Source organism: Hypanus sabinus, chromosome 15, assembly GCF_030144855.1.
Source record: "Hypanus sabinus isolate sHypSab1 chromosome 15, sHypSab1.hap1, whole genome shotgun sequence".
NCBI classification, from domain to species: domain Eukaryota; kingdom Metazoa; phylum Chordata; class Chondrichthyes; order Myliobatiformes; family Dasyatidae; genus Hypanus; species Hypanus sabinus.
The window spans coordinates 76,715,659-76,733,255 of NC_082720.1; the positions used below are offsets into that span (position 1 = coordinate 76,715,659).

The window sequence follows — 17,597 nt, forward strand, 5'->3', positions numbered from 1 at the left end:
ATCAAGGTGACGTCTGTTCCCGGGACGTCCATGCTTATTTCAGCAGGACAATGCCAGACCACATTCTGCACGGGCTACAACAGCGTGGCTTTGTAGACACAGAGTGCATGTGCTTGACTGGCCTGCTGCCAGTCCAGATCTATCTCCAATTGAAAATGTATGGCGCATCATGAAGAGGAGAATCAGACAATGGAGACGACGGACTGTTGAGCAGCTGAAGTCTTATATCAAGCAAGAATGGACAAAATTTCCAATTGCAAATCTACTACGATTAGTATCCTCAGTTCCAATAGGATTAAAAAGTGTTATTAAAGGGAAAGGTGATGTAACACAATGGTAAACATGCCTCTGTCCCAACTTTTGTTGAGTGTGTTGCAGCCATCAATTTTTAAATTTGTGTATATTTACAAAATACAATTAAGTTGGTCAGTAAAACTATTGAAAATCTTTTCTTTGTACTTCTGTCAGTTAAATAAAGGTTCACGTGAATTAACATATCACAGATTTTTGTTTTTATTGCATTTTGGAAAATATCCCAACTTTTCTGGAAATGGGGTTTGTATTAAATTGAGAAAATTATATTTTCACAGAAAGGTGTAAAATGTTTATTCATGTCACTTCTTGAGAAAGAAAACAAGTGTATTTTTTGCAAAATGCTATTAACTTGAATTCACTGATGTATGCTAGATAATTTTCCAAATGAAGTATTATCCTTCCCAGATTAATAAATGAGCTTCTTAAAATAAAGAGTGCACTCAGTCTGTTTGAATTATAAAATGAGCATTTATCCTGGAGTTAAGTAATTGCAAGGGTAAAAGGTACCTGATACAGGACTCCCAACAGCAGCTGGGATGTGGACCACAGATTACAACAGGAAATAGAAAAGGTGTGTCAAAAAGGCAATGCTATGGCAGTTATGAAAGACTTTAACATGCAAGGCGATAGGGAAAATCAGGCTGGTAATGGATCTCAAGACAGTGAATTAATTTATTGAATGCCTACAAGATGGTTTTTTAGAGCAATTTGTCATTGAGCCTACGAGGGATCAACTATACTGGATTGAGTGTTATGGAATGAACTGGAGGCAATTAGGGAGCTTAAGGCAAAATAACCTTTAGGAAGCAATGATCACAATATGATTGAGTTCAACTTGAAATTTGATAGGGAGAAGGTAAATTCTGATGTTGCAGTATTTCAGTGGTGTAAGGGAAATCACAGTGGTATGAGAGAGGAGTTGACCAAAGTAAGTTGGAAAGAGATGCTGGCAGGGATGACAGCAAAGTGGCAATGGCATGAGGTTCCGGGAAAAATTAGGAAGGTGTTGGATAGATGTCGCCAAAAAATGAAAAAAATACTCAAATGGCAAAACACTACAACTGTGGCTGACAAGGAAAGTCAAAGTTAATGTAAAAGCAAAAGAGAGGGCATACAACAAGGCAAAAATTAGCAGTTTAATAGAGGATTGGGAAGCCTTTAAAACATACAGAGAGCAAATAAAAGAATCATTTGGAGGAAAAAAATGAAATATGAAAGCAAGCTAGCAAACAACATCAAAGTGGATAGTAAAAGCTTTTCAAGTATGTAAAGAATAAAAGAGAGATGAGAGTGGATATAGGACTGTCAGAAAATGAGTCTGGAGATTTAATAATGGGGGACAAGGAGATGGCAGATGAGATAAACGATTATTCTGCATCAGCCTTCACTAATGTGTTTGGAAGTTAAGCACATGTATGTGAGTATATCTCTTATGATGAGATGCATTTATTCGTATTTTTGATGTTGTGTATAAGGTACAGGGTTGGTGGGATTGTAATGTTTGCTTTTTTTTAGAATTGCCACTACTCTATTAGTTTTGTATATTTTGTTTTATTTATTTTCATACTGCAAATGTAACAAGGTTGTGGTCCGAAATTAAACTGAGATTGTAACAGTGGGAACTGCGGTTTTTCTAAATTCATTTCCTTGTTTTATTTTGATACCCTCTTTCTGCATTAAAACATCTAAATCAGAAAATGGAATTAAAGACCCAAAAAAGTATTTGTTGTCTTGAGTGCGTATTTTTCCCCAGGTTACAAAATGTATATCGATGATTAAGATGATGTAATAAATGGCTTTGTTGCTAAGTTTGCAAGTTAGGCTATAGAAGGACTTAGACAGATTAGGAGACTGGGTAAGAAAGTAGCAAGTGAAATAAAATTGGTATAAGATGATGAGAGGCATTGATCATATGGATAGTCAGAGGCTTTTTCCCCAGGGCTGAAATGGCTAGCATGAGAGGACAGAGGTTTAAGGTGCTTGGAAGTAAGTACAGAGGAGGTGTCAGGGTTAAGTTTTTATGCAGAGAGTGGTGAGTGCATGGAATGGGCTGCCAGCAACGGTAGTGGAAGCGGATACATTAGGGTCTTTTAAGAGGCTCCTGAATAGGTACATAGAGCTTAGAACAATAGAGGGCTATGGGTAATCCAAGGTAATTTCGAAAGTAAGTACATGTTCGGCACAGCATTGTGGGCTGAAGGGCCTGTATTGTGCTGTAGGTTTTCAATGTACTAAGTTCTAAAATGTTGGAAAATGCATGGTCATGTGCTTTGGTAGTAGAAATAAATGTACAGACTATTTTCTACACGGGGAGAAAATCCAAAATTCTGAGATGCCAAAGGACTTGCATGTTGAGTTCCTTGGAAGGAAGGCAAGTGCCATGTTAGCATTCATTTCAAGAGGTCAGAATACAAGAGCAGGGATGTGATGCTGAGACTTTAGAAGGCATTGGTGAGGCCTCGCCTTGTATTGTGAACAGTTTTGGGCTTCTCTCCTAAGAAAAGACGAGCTGGCATTGGAGAGGTTTCAGAGGAAGTTCACAAGGATGATTCTGGGAATGGAAGGGTTATCATAGGAGGAACGGTTGATGGCTCTGGGTCTGTACTCACTGGAATTTAGAAGGATGAGGAGGGATCCCATTGAAACCTTTCGAATGTTGAAAGGTCTAGACAGAGTAGATGTAGAAAGGATATTTCCAATGGTGGGGGAGTCTAGGACACAGCCTCAGGATAGAAGTGTATCCATTTAAAACAGAGGTGCAGATAAATTTCTTTAGCCAGAGGGTGGTGAAGTTGTTACCACTAGCAGCTGTGGAGGACAGGTCAATGGGTGTAGTTAAGGCAGAGATTGATGGGTTCTTGACTAGACATGGCATCAAAAGTTATCGGGAAAAGATCAGGGAGTGGGGCTGAGAAGGGAAAAAAAGTATTTGCCATGATTGAATGGTGGAGCAGACTCAATGGACCAATGGGCTAATTTAGCTCCTTAGTCTTATGGTCTATTACCAATACACACAAAACGCTGGAAGAACTCAGCAGGTCCAAATCATTGACTGTTTATTTTCCTCCATACAATAGATGCTACCTGACCTGCTGACTTCCTCAAGCATTTTGTGTGTGCTGTTTAAGATTTACAGCATCTTCAGAGTTTTTTTGTCCCATCCTTGTTGTAGGATTTTTTCCATGAGTGAATCATCAATCATTTTATTGCTTGGTCCCATACGGTAGCACAGAGTTTTCGATTCAGTTTTATCCCCCCGGTTCAGTCTATTCTTACCTACATCTGTGACATTTCTTTTCAATGATTTCATGTTCCCTGGCCCCCAGGTATTACATTTTCACTATGGATGTCCAATCCATCCCCCACCAGGAAGGTCTCAGAGCCCTCCATTTCTTTCTGGACACCAGACCCAACCAGTTCTCCTCCACTGCCACACTCCTCTTTCTAGTAGAACTTGTCTTCACTCTCAATAATTTCTCCTTTAGCTCCTCCCACTTCCTTCAAACAAAAGGTGTAGCAATGGGTATTCGCATGGGTCCCAGCTCTGCTTGTCTTTTTGTCGGCTACTTGGAACAGTCTATGTTCCTAGCCTACACTGGTATCACTCCCCAACTTTTCCTATGCTACATCGACAACTACGATGGTGCTATTTCTAGCACCCATACCAAGCTCATCGACTTCATCAACTTTGCCTCCAACTTCCTTCAAATTTATTTAGTCTATTTCCGACAGCTCCTTCCCTTTTCTAGATCTCTCTGTCTCTATTTCTGCAGTCAGCTTATCTACTGATGTCTATTATAAATCCACTGACTCTGACATCTACCTGGACTATACCTCTTCCCAACCTGTTATTTGTAAAAATGCCATCCCCTTCTCTCAGTTCCTCCATCTTCACTGCATCTGCTCTCAGGAAGAGGCTTTTCATTCCAGAACGAAGGACATGACCTGATTCTTAAAGAAAGGGGCTTCCCTTCCCTCCACCATGCTGCCCTCAACCATATCTCTTCCATATCTTGCACATCTGCCCTCACCCCATCCTCCCACCACCTCACCAGGGATAGAGTTCCTTTTGTCCTCACCTACCATCCTACCGGTCTCTGAATTTATACTTGTAAGCAGAACAAGTGCTACACCTGCCCCTACACCTCCTCTCTCACTATCATTCAGGGCCCTGAACAGTCCTTCTTGGTGAGGCAACACTTCATCTGTGAGTCTGCTGGGGTCATCTACTATATCCAGCGCTCCTAGTGTGGCCTCCTATAACTCAGTCAGACCCTTCACAGACTGGGAGACAACTTCACCGAGCACCAACTTTTCATCCGCCAGATGAAGCGGGATCTCCCAGTTAGCACCATTTTAGTTCCACTTCCCATTCCTATTCCGATATATTAATCCATGGCCTCCTCCACTGTCATGATGAGGCCACATCCAGGTTGGAGGAGTAACACTATATTCCGTCTGGGTAGCCTCCAAGTTTGCTTTCTCAAACGTCCAGCCTCCAAGTTTGCTTTCTCAAACGTCCAGTAATTCCACCCCACCCCCCCCATTATTCCCCATCCCCTTTTCCCTTTCTCACCTTATCTTCTTGCCTGGCCATAGCCTCCCTCTGGTGCTCCTTCCCCATTTTCTCTCTTCCATGGCCTTCTGTTCTCTCCTATTAGATTCTCCCTTCTCCGGCCCTGTATCTATTTCACCAATCAACTTCCCAGCTCTTTACTTCACCCCTCCCCCCAACCAGGTTTCACCTATCACCTTGTGTTTCTCCCTCAACTTCCCCTGACCTTCTAATTCCCAGTCCTCCTCTTTTTTCTTCCTGTCCTGCTGAAGGGTCTCAGCATTTTGTGTGTGTGGGTTACGGAGGTTTCGAGAATGCAGTTGAAGAGTTTACTCCTGTACCCTTAGGGACTGCTTGCAGTGTAGAGCTTGGAGCAGAAGATGTGCTTTGGGGGTCTGGACAAGCGGACCTACCTGCCAATACAAAGATTCAGTTCTGAGCATATTGGCCTGGCACAGGACAATAGACAATAGACAATAGACAATAGGTGCAGAAGTAGACCATTCAGCCCCTCGAGTCTGTACCGCCATTCTGAGATCATGGCTGATCATTCACTATCAATACCCAGTCCCTGCCTTATCCCCATATCCCTTGATTCCCCTATCCATCAGATATCTATCTAGCTCCTTCTTGAAAGCATCCAGAGAATTGGCCTCCACCATCTTCCGAGGTAGTGCATTCCACACCTGCACAACTCTCTGGGAGAAGAAGCTCTTCCTCAACTCTGTTTTAAATAACTGACCTCTTATTCTCAATCCATGCCCTCTGGTACTGGACTCTCCCAACATCTGGAACATATTTCCTGCCTCAATCCTATCAAATCCTTTAATTATCTTAAACGTTTCAATCAGATCCCCTCTCAATCTCCTCAATTCCAGCGTGTACAAGCCCAATCTCTCCAATCTCTCTGCGTAAGACAGCCCTGCCATCCCAGGAATCAACCTAGTGAATCTACGCTGCACTTCCTCAACTGCCAGAATGTCCTTCCTTAAACCTGGAGACCAAAACTGAACACAATATTCCAGGTGTGGTCTCACCAGGGCTCTGTACAAATGCAAAAGTACATCCTTGCTCTTGTATTCAATTCCCCTTGTAACAAAGGCCAACATTCCATTTGCCCTCTTCACTGCCTGTTGCACTTGCTCATTCACCTTCATTGACTGGTGAACTAGGACTCCTAGGTCTCTTTGCATTTCTCCCTTACCTAACTCTACACCATTCAGACAATACTCTGCCCTCTTGTTCCTGCTTCCAAAGTGGATAACTTCACATTTATTCACATTGAATGACATCTGCCAAGTATCTGCCCACTCACCCAGCCTATCCAAGTCTCCCTGTATTCTCCTAACGTCCTCTTCGCATGTCACACTGCCACCCAGTTTAGTATCGTCAGCAAACTTGCTGATATAGTTTTCAATGCCCTCATCTAAATCATTGACATAAATCGTAAAGAGCTGTGGTCCCAATACAGATCCCTGTGGTACCCCACTAGTCACGTCCAGCCAGTCCGAGAAATACCCATTCACTGCTACCCTTTGCTTTCTATCTGCCAACCAGTTTTCTATCCAACCTGATATCGAACCTGACATCGGTTCTCTATCCTTCCAGTAGACTTGTAAAGTGTTGCAGAGGCAACAGAATAGGTAGTGACAAACCTGAACATGGCTTTGTGACAAGAACCCTTACAACAAATAGAGTTGTCCTGCAATTGAAGGTCATTTGTATATAATGCCTTGAAAAAGTATTTAGCCCGCAACCCTTTGTCCATTTACAGAACAACCGGGTATTTTGATCTCCTGCCTGAATCTCAGTGCAGCATCTGGCCGGACAGCGAAGCATCTGACATGATTTTTACAGCACGTCAGCTGCAGAAGAAAGCCCAGGAACAAAATCTCCCACTTTATATGGCCTATGAAAACATTTGACTCTGTAAATCGATCTGCTCTTTGGCAGGTACTGTCCAAAATTGGGTGCCTGGAGAAATACCTCAAGATCCTGCAGCTCTTAAGCAGTGATATGAGTGCAACAGTCATCAGCAGCAGTGGCTCTGAAACAGCACCAGCTTGAGACTGGGGTGAAACAGGGGTGCGTCATTGTCCCAGCTCCATTTGCTGTTTTCATAGCAACCTTTCTTCACCTCACAGGCCAAGACCTCCCACAAGGAGTCCAGATTCTCTTTAGGACAGATGGTGGTGGTGGTGGGGGGGGGGGGGGGGTAGTGCTCTTTAACCCTAACACGTTCAAGGCAAATAGCAAGGTGTCAGTGACTTCCATTTGAAAGCTCCAATATTCAGTCGACAATGCCGTCATAGATACTGTACAAACCTCAGAATGCATACTCAATACAAGTAATATGGAGAAGACTGTAAAACAAAGATTCTGACAACTAATGGGAGTAAACACATGGCCCAGCACACCAGAGAAATGTGCAGTCCCCGGGGAAAGGCAATTAACAATACACAATTAAACTGCATTACCAGCAATTAACATTGCACTTCTTCAGACATTATCAGCATCTATTAATTAAAGATTCATACAGTATAAACATTTACAGAGATTTTTTTTCTCCCTGTTGAGGCACCTTTTAAAGTGTTCACTAATGGTCACAGCAAAGTTAATCATAAATGAATTGAATCTAAAAAAGCAAATATTTTGGGCATAATAATGACACTAAATTATCCACAATCAGTTCATATTTTTGAAAATCAATTCTGCCTGGAGGATTCAACCTGGGTTTTAGTCTCGTGTCACTTTGCAAGACTAAAAGTCATTAATTAAATGCAAGGAATCACAATCTATTTTCAGACAAGGAACTGAAGATGACACATAAACAGGGAGAGAAGGAAATAAGTGGGAAATTCATATGGATTTAATGGGTCACAGCTTCTTGTCCTCATGGAGAGACACACACCCTCATAGACACCCCCCCAATCCTGATGGGGACACCTTATACAGAGGGGGGTGGGTACCATTCAAGTTCAAGTTCAGTTTATTGTCATTCAAAAGTATACATGCAAACAAAATTCCTCCAGACCAAGGTGTACAACACAGTACAAATAACTCACACTCATAACGTGAAATAATATTACCACAAGTAAATTAACAAATTTTAAGATGCATTTGCAACACAAATTAAAATGTAACCAGCATATGGGACCTATGCAACGACACCTGAATGTTCAGCAGTATAATATTAAAAATACATTTGGAGAGATGCATGGATAGAAAGATTTAGAGGAGTAAGGGTCAAATACAGGTTAAAAGCACCAGCTCAGAAAGACCTGCATTGCATCAGAAGATTTATTTCCATGCTGCATAACCCTACAACTCTATGATTCCAAATTACATTTTAACCAAACAAGATGTTTGTATCACTTGTGGCTTGACAGATACTACCAGCATCGATGACTACTGCTTTGACCACCATTTCATTTATTATGCCACTTCCATCATCCTCTCTAAAAATTAACAAAGGCATCAGGAACATTGTCACCTGAAAATCAATGTTGAAAATCTCAGACAACACCTCAGAAACAATCTGAAACCAATGGAACAGGAACTGCAAAGGTCAAGGCACCATAATTAGTATCTATGAAGAGATTTCTGATTTTGGTACCAATGAAGTCCAGAACTGGTTTCATGGAATCCAGTACTGATTAACTTCAAAAGCAAGTAATTATTGAACTGGAAGTACTACAATTCAAGACAAAGGTCTTCTGACCCAATGACGTTGCACATATTCACCAATGATTTTACCTTTTGCTGATCCACCATTTTCAAATTGCACTTCTTGGCTGGTCTGATCCCATGAGGTGAACTTCTACATAGTCCAGTGTTGGGAGAACAATCTGGAAATGATTGGCAGAAAGCAGCCAGCAAGCTCTGGCCTTCTGCATTCACAGATGAACCCTGAAACTGATGGCACTTTGAACAGAATTTTTAGCTGAACACCAGAAATATAAAAGATGCCCTAAAGTGCTTTTTGAATAACATACTATATATTCCATGACAAAATATCAATCACCTGAAATTAATCTTGAAACTTGTGAAGTGGAGGGAAAAAAAAAGAGGAAGCTGAGAAAAACATCTTAGGAGTCACTAACAAGTTCAGAATGAAAGGAAATGATTGAATTAAGCAGGAAGTAAGAGTTAAAGGAATGAGCGAGCAATCAGCAATGAGTGTAGAAACAGAGTGCCAGGCAGTTAAGATGATCCTTTAAGCCTATTCACAATGACCTGAACTACATTTGGACCTGTAATTTCCTTTTCAGAGCAGGCTTAATGCAGCACAGCCCCACTTTAGTAATAAGAATAGAAGTTTGGGTTTATGGAGCTTTTAACATTATACTACATCCTAAGGCACTTCACATTATTAAACTAAATTGGTGACAAAACCAAGTAATAATGAGGGAGATGTGATGATGTTAACAAGTAACTTAAAAGAGAGAAAACAGACAACTGAACCAGAGGGTGAATATTAAATTCTAGAAGCTTCGGTCAAAACTATGCAATTTTTCTTTTTTACCCCCTAATGTTTTTCTCAAGACTTGAGAGTGACGGAAGAGACGGGGAGAACTTTGTTCGAGGATGAATGGAATTAATTTACTGAGATGGCAGAGAGGAATAGTGAGATTGTGGGTGGTAAGAGACATTACTTCCTACAAAGCAAAACCCAATAGCATGAATGGCAGCAGTGCTTCACTACCAGATAAACTCAATGCCTTCTATGCACATTTTAAAAGGGAGAATACAACTACAGCTGTGAAGATCCCTGTTGCGCCTGATGATCCTGTGACCTCTGTCTCAGAGGCCCACGTTAGGCTGTCTTTAAAGAGGGTGAACCCTCGCGAGGCGAAAGGTCCCGATGGAGTACTTGGTAAGGCTCTAAAAACCTGTGCCGACCAACTGGCTGGAGTATTCAAGGATATTTTCAACTTCTCACTGTTACAGGTGAAAGTTCCCACTTGCTTCAAAAAGACAACAATTATACCAATGCCTAAGAAGAATAACATGAGATGCCTTAATGACTATTGCCCGGTAGCACTCACATCCGCAGTAATGAAATGCTTTGAGAGATTAGTCATGACTAGACTGACCACCTGTCGCAGGAAGGACCTGGACTCATTGCAATTTGCCTATCGCCAGGCTCCTGCTGCAACAGATGTTCAGGGCGATAGTCATTAAGGCATGGTCAATGGCTGATGCAATCTCAATGGCTCTCCACAGGCCTTAGACCACCTGGACAACACAAACACCTATATCAGGATGCTGTTCATGGACTATAGCTCAGCATTTAATGCCATCATTTCCACAATCCTGATTGAGAAGTTATAGAACCTGGGCCTCTGTACCTCCCTCTGCAATTGTATTCTTGACTTCCTAACTGGAAAACCACAGTCTGTGCGGATTGGTGATAACATCTCCTCCTCACTGACAATCAACACTGGCGCACCTTAGGGGTGTGTGCTTAGCCCACTGTTCTACTCTCTCTATACCCATGACTGTGTGGCTAGGCACAGCTCAAATATCATCTATGAATTTGCTGATGATACAACCATTTTTGGTAGAATCTCAGATGGAGACAAGAGAGTGTACAGGAGTGAGATACGCCAACTAGTGGAGTGGTGTCACAGCAGCAACCTGGCACTCAGCACCAGTAACAAGGAAGAGTTGATTGTGGACTTCAGGAATGGTAAGATGAAGGGACACGTGCCAATCCTCATAGAGGGATCAGAAGTGGAGAGTGTGAACAGTTTCAAGTTCCTGGGTGTCAAGATCTCTGAGGACCTAACCTCGTCCCAACATATAGATGCAGTTATAAAGAAGACAAAACAGTGACTGTACTTCATTAGGAGTTTGAAGAGATTTGGTATGTCAACAAATACACTTAAAAACTTCTATAAATGTACCATGGAGAGCATTCTGACAGGCTGCATCACTGTCTGGTATTGGTGGGGAGGGATATGGCTACTGCACAGGACCAAAAGAAGCTCTGAAATTATTTATTTATTGAGATAAAGTGCAGAATAGGCCCTTCCAATTCTTCAAGCCGTGCCGCCCAGCAACCCCCGGCTTCATCTGAGCCTAATCATGGGTTAATTTACAATGACCGATTAATCTACCAAATAGTACTGTTTTGGACTATGGGAGGAAACTGGAGCATCCAGAGGAAACCCACACAGTCATGGAGAGGATGTACAAACTCCTTACAGACAGTGGCAGAAATTGAACTCATGTCTCCTGTACCCTAAAGTGTTGTGCTAACCACCATGCTAGCGTGCCAGGGGGGGAGTGCTGAGAAAAAATTAGGATGGGTGCCTGGGGAAGGGAAGAAAGAAAGGGTCCAATGAGTAAAGGGTGGTGACTGAGGGAGAGTGAGGGTGGGAGGTTAGGGGTTGGGTGTCTGAATACTACTATGGTGTTCAGGTATTTGAACATGGACCTTCCAATCTTGATACGAAATGGGTCTGAGACTCACAGCAGAAGGTTGTGATTACTTCTGCTTGTGCAAACTGCAGAATAAACTTTGCCTTATGTGGTAGGTTTGGTTTCCAAAATGACATCTTAGTAACTCTAGTGTGGAATAAGAAATGTCTCATAATCCTCATGTTCTCTCTGAGGAGAAACCAGGTCATTAGCATCATTACCACAATAGACAATAGTTTAAAAAGCTACAGGTGAGGCCAAGGATGATCTGTTTGAACTGCGAGACAAACTGACGGTCCTGGATAACTTCAAGGACAGAGCAAAAATACATGCAATCCTCTGGAAAATGGCAAAGAAAGGGAAGGGAAAGCCAGCTACAACAGAGTGAGAAGATACTTGGAGTATAGCTTTGTCTTCAATAACACCCTGTTTCGTCAGTGAAAACACACCCGGCCTCATGGAAAGATCCCCATTCCAGACATGAGCACATGTTACACAGATGGTCGTGGGTTTAGAGCAGTACAGCACAGGAATTTGCCCTTCTGCCCTCAAGTTGTGCCAAACCAATTAAATTAATAATTAAAAGGCCAAATAAACTAATCTGTTCTGCCTACAAAGTGTCCTTATCCTTCTATTTCCCTCACATTCATCTGTGTATCTAAGCATCTCTTAGAAGTCTCTAATGTATCTGCCCCTACAATTTCCTTCAGCAGAACGTTTCAGGCACTCACCACTCTCTGTGTACAAGACTTGCCTCTCACATCTCCTGTTAAATTACCCCCTCTCACCTTAAATGCATGCCCTCTTGGACATCTCAACCCTGGGAAAAAGATGCTATCTGTCTACCCTATTTCTCTCATAATCTTACAAACCTCTATCAGATCTCTCCTCAGGATTCTCAGACCCTCTCTAGAGAATACAACCCAAATTTATCCAAACTCTTGTTACAGCGCATGCCCTCTAATCTTGGCAGCATCCTGGTAAACCTCTGCTGCCCCCTCTCCAAAGCCTCGCCATCCTTCATATAATGGAGCGACCAGAACTGAATGCAATATTCCAGTTGCTGCCGAGCTAGAGTTTTTTTTTAAAGCGACAACATAACTTCGTGACTTTTAAACTCAATGCCTCAACTAATAAGGCAAACATACCAAACACCTTCGTAACCACCCTATCATCCTGTTCAGGGAACTATGAACTTGGGCCACAAGATTTCTATGCTCATCAACACTCTTAATGGTCTTGCCCTTAACAGTGCACTATCTCTTCACATTTGACCCACCTAGGTGCAACACTTCGTGTTTTTCTGGGTTAAGTTTCATCTGCCATTTCTCTGCCCATATCTAAAATTGATCTATATCCTGCTCTATTCTATGCTAGTCTTTCACGCTATCCACAACATTACCAATCTTCATATAATCTTCAAACCTACTAATCCAACTATCTACATTTTTATCCAGTTCATTTATATACATCACAAACAGAATGGGTTCCAGTACAGATCCCCGTAGAACACCACTAATCACAGACCTCCAGCTAGAACAAGTCCTTTCGACCACTACTCTATTTCTACTATGGGTAAGCCAGTTCTGAATCCAAACAGCTAATTCACTATGGATCCCATACATCTTAATCTTCTGGATGAGCCTTCCATGAGGGGCATTGTCAGACACCTTACTAAAATCCATGTAGACAACATCCACAGCTCTACCTTCAACAATTGCCCTCGTCAACTCATCAAAAAACTCAATCCATCAAGTTACTGAGAAGTATATGGAACTAGCCACCCGAGTAGCTGTAGAGGCAGGTAAAATTAATATGGTTAAAAGACATTTGGACAGGTACAGGAATAGAAAGGGTTTAGAGGAACATGAGTCAAATGCAAGTTAAAAAGCATGAGTTCAGATTGACAGGCATAGAGCTCTATGACTCCATGTTATTTTACATTCTTATCCAAACAGGATGTTAGCATCGTCTGTACCCTACCAGACAGCACCTACGCTGATGACTGCTGCATTGACTACCATTTAATTTGTTATGTTCCTTCCATCCTCCTGGCTAGAAAATAAGAGAGTTATCAGGAATGTTGTCACCTAAAAATCAATGTTTAAAATCTCAGACAACACCTCACAAACAATGTGACACCCATGGAACATTCAGCCATGGTGGCAGGTGGAGCAGATTCAATGGGCCAAATGGCCTAATTCTGCTCCAGTGCCTTATGGAACAGGAGATCTAGAGGTCAAGGCACCACATTTAGTTTCCATGAAGAGACATCTGATTTCCGTACCAGTAACCTCCAGGACAGGTTTGATGAAATTCAGTGCCACTTAATTACAATAGCAAGTAATTCTCGAACTGGAGTATACAACTCAGGACAAAAGAATCAGCTTTGTAGTCACCTGAAGACTGAGGTCCAGTAGGAAACATGTGACCTAAAGAATAGATGATGAAATAAAAGTGAACAGGACCTCTAAATGTTCACTACTAAATCAAATGCCTATAAACCCACCTCACTGAGAAGGGACAAAAGAGAGATTATCAAGGACAGAGAGGCCACCAGAATCCCCTGATCCAATTATCAGTCCAGCTAAGTCAGTTTTGATTTGTGACTGTGGACTGAGGTGCAAAAGGTTGGTCCTCAGAAATCAACAAAAGCAACACCAAACCCTTTGACAACAGAGTCCATATATCATAGCCCATGAACAAATACTGTCCTAGTCACTTGTGTTTTAGCCACAGCAGACTGAATTGTTCATAATGAAAAAAAATCAACATTTCTTGAATTGATCATTTTTAATTGCCAGTATTCAAATGTAATCACTTTACATAGTTTTCATATAAAAAAAGAAATAATTTTCAATGTTGCTACTTACTTTTGTAAAATTCATGACTTTCAGGATCCATATTGTCAAAGCAAGATTCACCAACAGCAGAATCATCAAGAGGAGGACAAACAAATAAAGGCACCGCTTTCGCCAGCCGTAAATCCCAACTTTGTAGACATACTGGTTTTCTGAGGTCTGAATGTTGTTTCGTTGAGTCAAGTACTGTTCCTGTGTCATCTGAATAACAAAAAAGGTTATTAATATAACAGGAGTGAACAGTTTCTCCATGAAACCAATATTAATCGTCAAGACTTATCACATTATTATTATCCAGACTATGGATTAAATCCTGATCTGGCCTATCCAACAGTACATTGATGGGATCACGTACAAGTCAAGGTTTAGTGAATTATAAAATCTGTATTCCACCTATTCATATGGGCTCTCCATGTATGAGGTTAACTTTTCATCTCCATCCTTATAGTCATGATTTTCAGGAAGAATGTTCACTTATATTGAATGGTCAAATAGACTGTATATGGTAGGGTATTGAAAAGGTGAAGTTCACTTAGTTTTTGATAGTGAGGATAAGTTGAGGTACATGACAGCTATGATCTCATTGAATGATAGAATGGTTTGATGAACTGAATGTCCTTTAAAAGGCCTTGTTGGTTTTTCTTGTTCTTACAATATAAAACACCAACAAAACAATAGACATTGAAAATGTAAAAAAAATACACTTTATTAAATAAAAGATAACTGGATTTCCTTCATTAACCCATGTGTAAAGTATTCTGAGGCTCCCAATATGAAATTGCTTCTGTTGCTGCCCCACTGAAATTGTTTTTATGCAACGACTGGCAATTTTACTTGCTTTGCTTTATCTTCATGAACAACTCTTTGCCGCAGCGTCATCACTTCATCCCCCCATTTTTGAGTTATACATATATCATTCCAAATGTACAATACAATATGTACTCTGGATTCTATTTGTATCTGAGGGAGATTCAGTGCAATATGTGGGTTCAGTCTTAACACACTTAAAAGAGATCAAGCCTGATAATGATATCTTAAAGAAAGGATAACTGAATTACGCAGTTTTTTTTTTGCATTTAAGGATTTGGCAGCACTGCTTTCTGTAGCACTATAATAGGTCATCCTAAAGTGTACAGAGTACAATTTCTAGGCATTCCTCTCATGTGCCTCCTCCCGACTTAGAGGAACTCTTGAGTTTAAATGCCATTTTTGGCAAAAAATTAAAATGCTTCTGATAATGCATCCTACAACATGAAAATTCACATGAATTATCAGACTGTAAATATTTGTAAGGTTTGGTCATTAGTTATAAGAGCAAATGAATTGTTCATCAAGAGCAAATTCTGCTATTATTATCTTTCTGATGGTGATATTTCTCCTTGCAAATTAATGCCACAAGGTAATTAATACTGTTTTGTAACTCAGAGTTTCAGATTCTATTATCTGTCTACCTGCAAAACTACCACCACCAATTCTCATTTGGGTTAAAAAGCATTAAGGTCTGGAAATCACTGCTGAAAGAGGGGTGGAGGCAGAATTTATCCTTGATTTAATAGGATGAGGACATGAAGACCTACTGAGCTGGACATCAAGTGCTGAGAAATAGGGGAAACCCAAAAAGCTGATTTTTCTTTGAATTCATGGATACAATGATGACCTTCTGAGTCACAAATTTCCCTTTCAATTTCAGTCAATAGAAACTCACTTTCCAGATTTCCTCAGAAATATTCTTTCATTTGCAAATCAAACTACAATCCTTACACGATTCAACTCTGTGACTTACTCAGTTGCCCTAAGCTGGCACTCAGTTCAAACAGCATAATCAGCACAGTTCATCAAATATAATCAGCTTTACATCAAACCAACAAGACTACATAGAGTCACCATTATTCTTGCTCAGAATAGACGATGATTAGTTAATTTTCTTGTCAGGCTGAAGTTCTGTAAGATACTGGGATTGATTTTATGCACATCATTTGAAAGCAAGTATGCAGTCATCACAGTATCTTAAAATTATTGGGAAATTATGCTACAGTTTCAGTCAAAGGCTCTTTCCAAAGACTACAGACTGTTGTTGTAAAATGATGCTTAAAGATTCTGTTGAAGAATTAGACTTTGCTTTTAGAATCATAGATTTTCTTACCTAATTCTCTCAGATTCTAGAATTTGTATTATTATAGTCCGTCTTTACCACCATTTCTTGTGTTCTTTTAAAATACTGCTGAGTCATCAGAGCCCATCCCTGTCCTGAATCTTTTTGCTTCTGGAACTCCTCAGCACCAGTGAACCTTTCTAACAATCAGTATGAGCAACTTGGAACATTAACAGCTTTATAACAGTCACAATATTTAACCTACAGGTTTTGCATTCTTGTCAAGTGATTTATTTTATATAAAATTAGACTGCAGTGTCAACTCACAGTGGATTCTTATCAGCTTAGATCAATTAAAATATATATTCTTTCATTTTCATTTCATCTGATAAGAATTAATTTGCCTTCCTACATTAAAATGGAACTCTGACGAAATTTCATATGCAGTAAAGATTGTTAACTTGAATGTTTTGAGGGTGTTGCTTAACATAACGGCAGCACTTATTTACTGCATAATTGTTTTCTTAAATCAACTACAACTGCTTGTGCGATAAGGACCAAAACAAACATTTCAACCTATTTTTATATTTATTTTCCAGAGCATATTTGAATAACTGAAGCACAAAAATGAAGCAATTGAACAAATACATACATTATTAAACTTCAAACATTATTTGAATAAAATGCAGAACTCCCAATGTATTCCCTTTTAAGAGTATTGATCATAGAAAAAGATGAATTAGAACAAGCTAAACTTCAACAAACTCTAAACAAAATTTGTATAAAATGTCAAATATAATTTTCACTTTGCAGCATCACATCCCCCTCCTACCCCTCAACATTATTCCATTTTTTTAAAGGGCAAAATGATTTTACTTACAAAAAACATCCATCAAAAATTTAAGTGATAGCAATACTGCTTGAACACACAGCACACAGTTGAAAAGATCACTAGATTAGAGAGGAATGGAATGTTCTGATTTTGGATGAGGGTGGAATCACAGGGAATTATACAGAAGAGGTAAGTTAAGAAGGAACTGAAAGGCTAATATTAGGATGGCCTCACTGAAATACAGGGAATAATGTAAGAAAAAATCTAGTAAACCTTTCTTTTTGGCAAAGAAAGAAAATTCATGCAGCAGTTCCATCAAGGTGATAATTTGCATAAGTAACATAAGACATGGTTCACCCTGATGATGCACGATTTGTGTCATTGTAAAGAAAGTATTTGATGAAATTGCTGTCTGCTGCACTCAGGAAGATGAAGGTGATAACCGTGGATTCAATATTCATTCTGCGACATGTTGAATCACTCATTTTGTTTCACAGTATAAATGGTCCAGTGTCA

General features: G+C 40.3%; 1 protein-coding gene across 2 annotated transcripts in view; it reads right to left on the reverse strand.

Annotated features, from left to right (window-relative positions):
* Positions 1 to 17,597, reverse strand: part of sgcd (sarcoglycan, delta (dystrophin-associated glycoprotein)) — a 368,829-nt gene that overhangs the window by 147,843 nt on the left and 203,389 nt on the right. For both annotated transcript variants that reach the window (XM_059990538.1, XM_059990539.1), the window contains exon 2: positions 14,170 to 14,358. In XM_059990538.1, the coding sequence (XP_059846521.1) occupies positions 14,170 to 14,358 (189 nt within the window). The remainder of the gene's footprint in view (positions 1 to 14,169; positions 14,359 to 17,597) is intronic.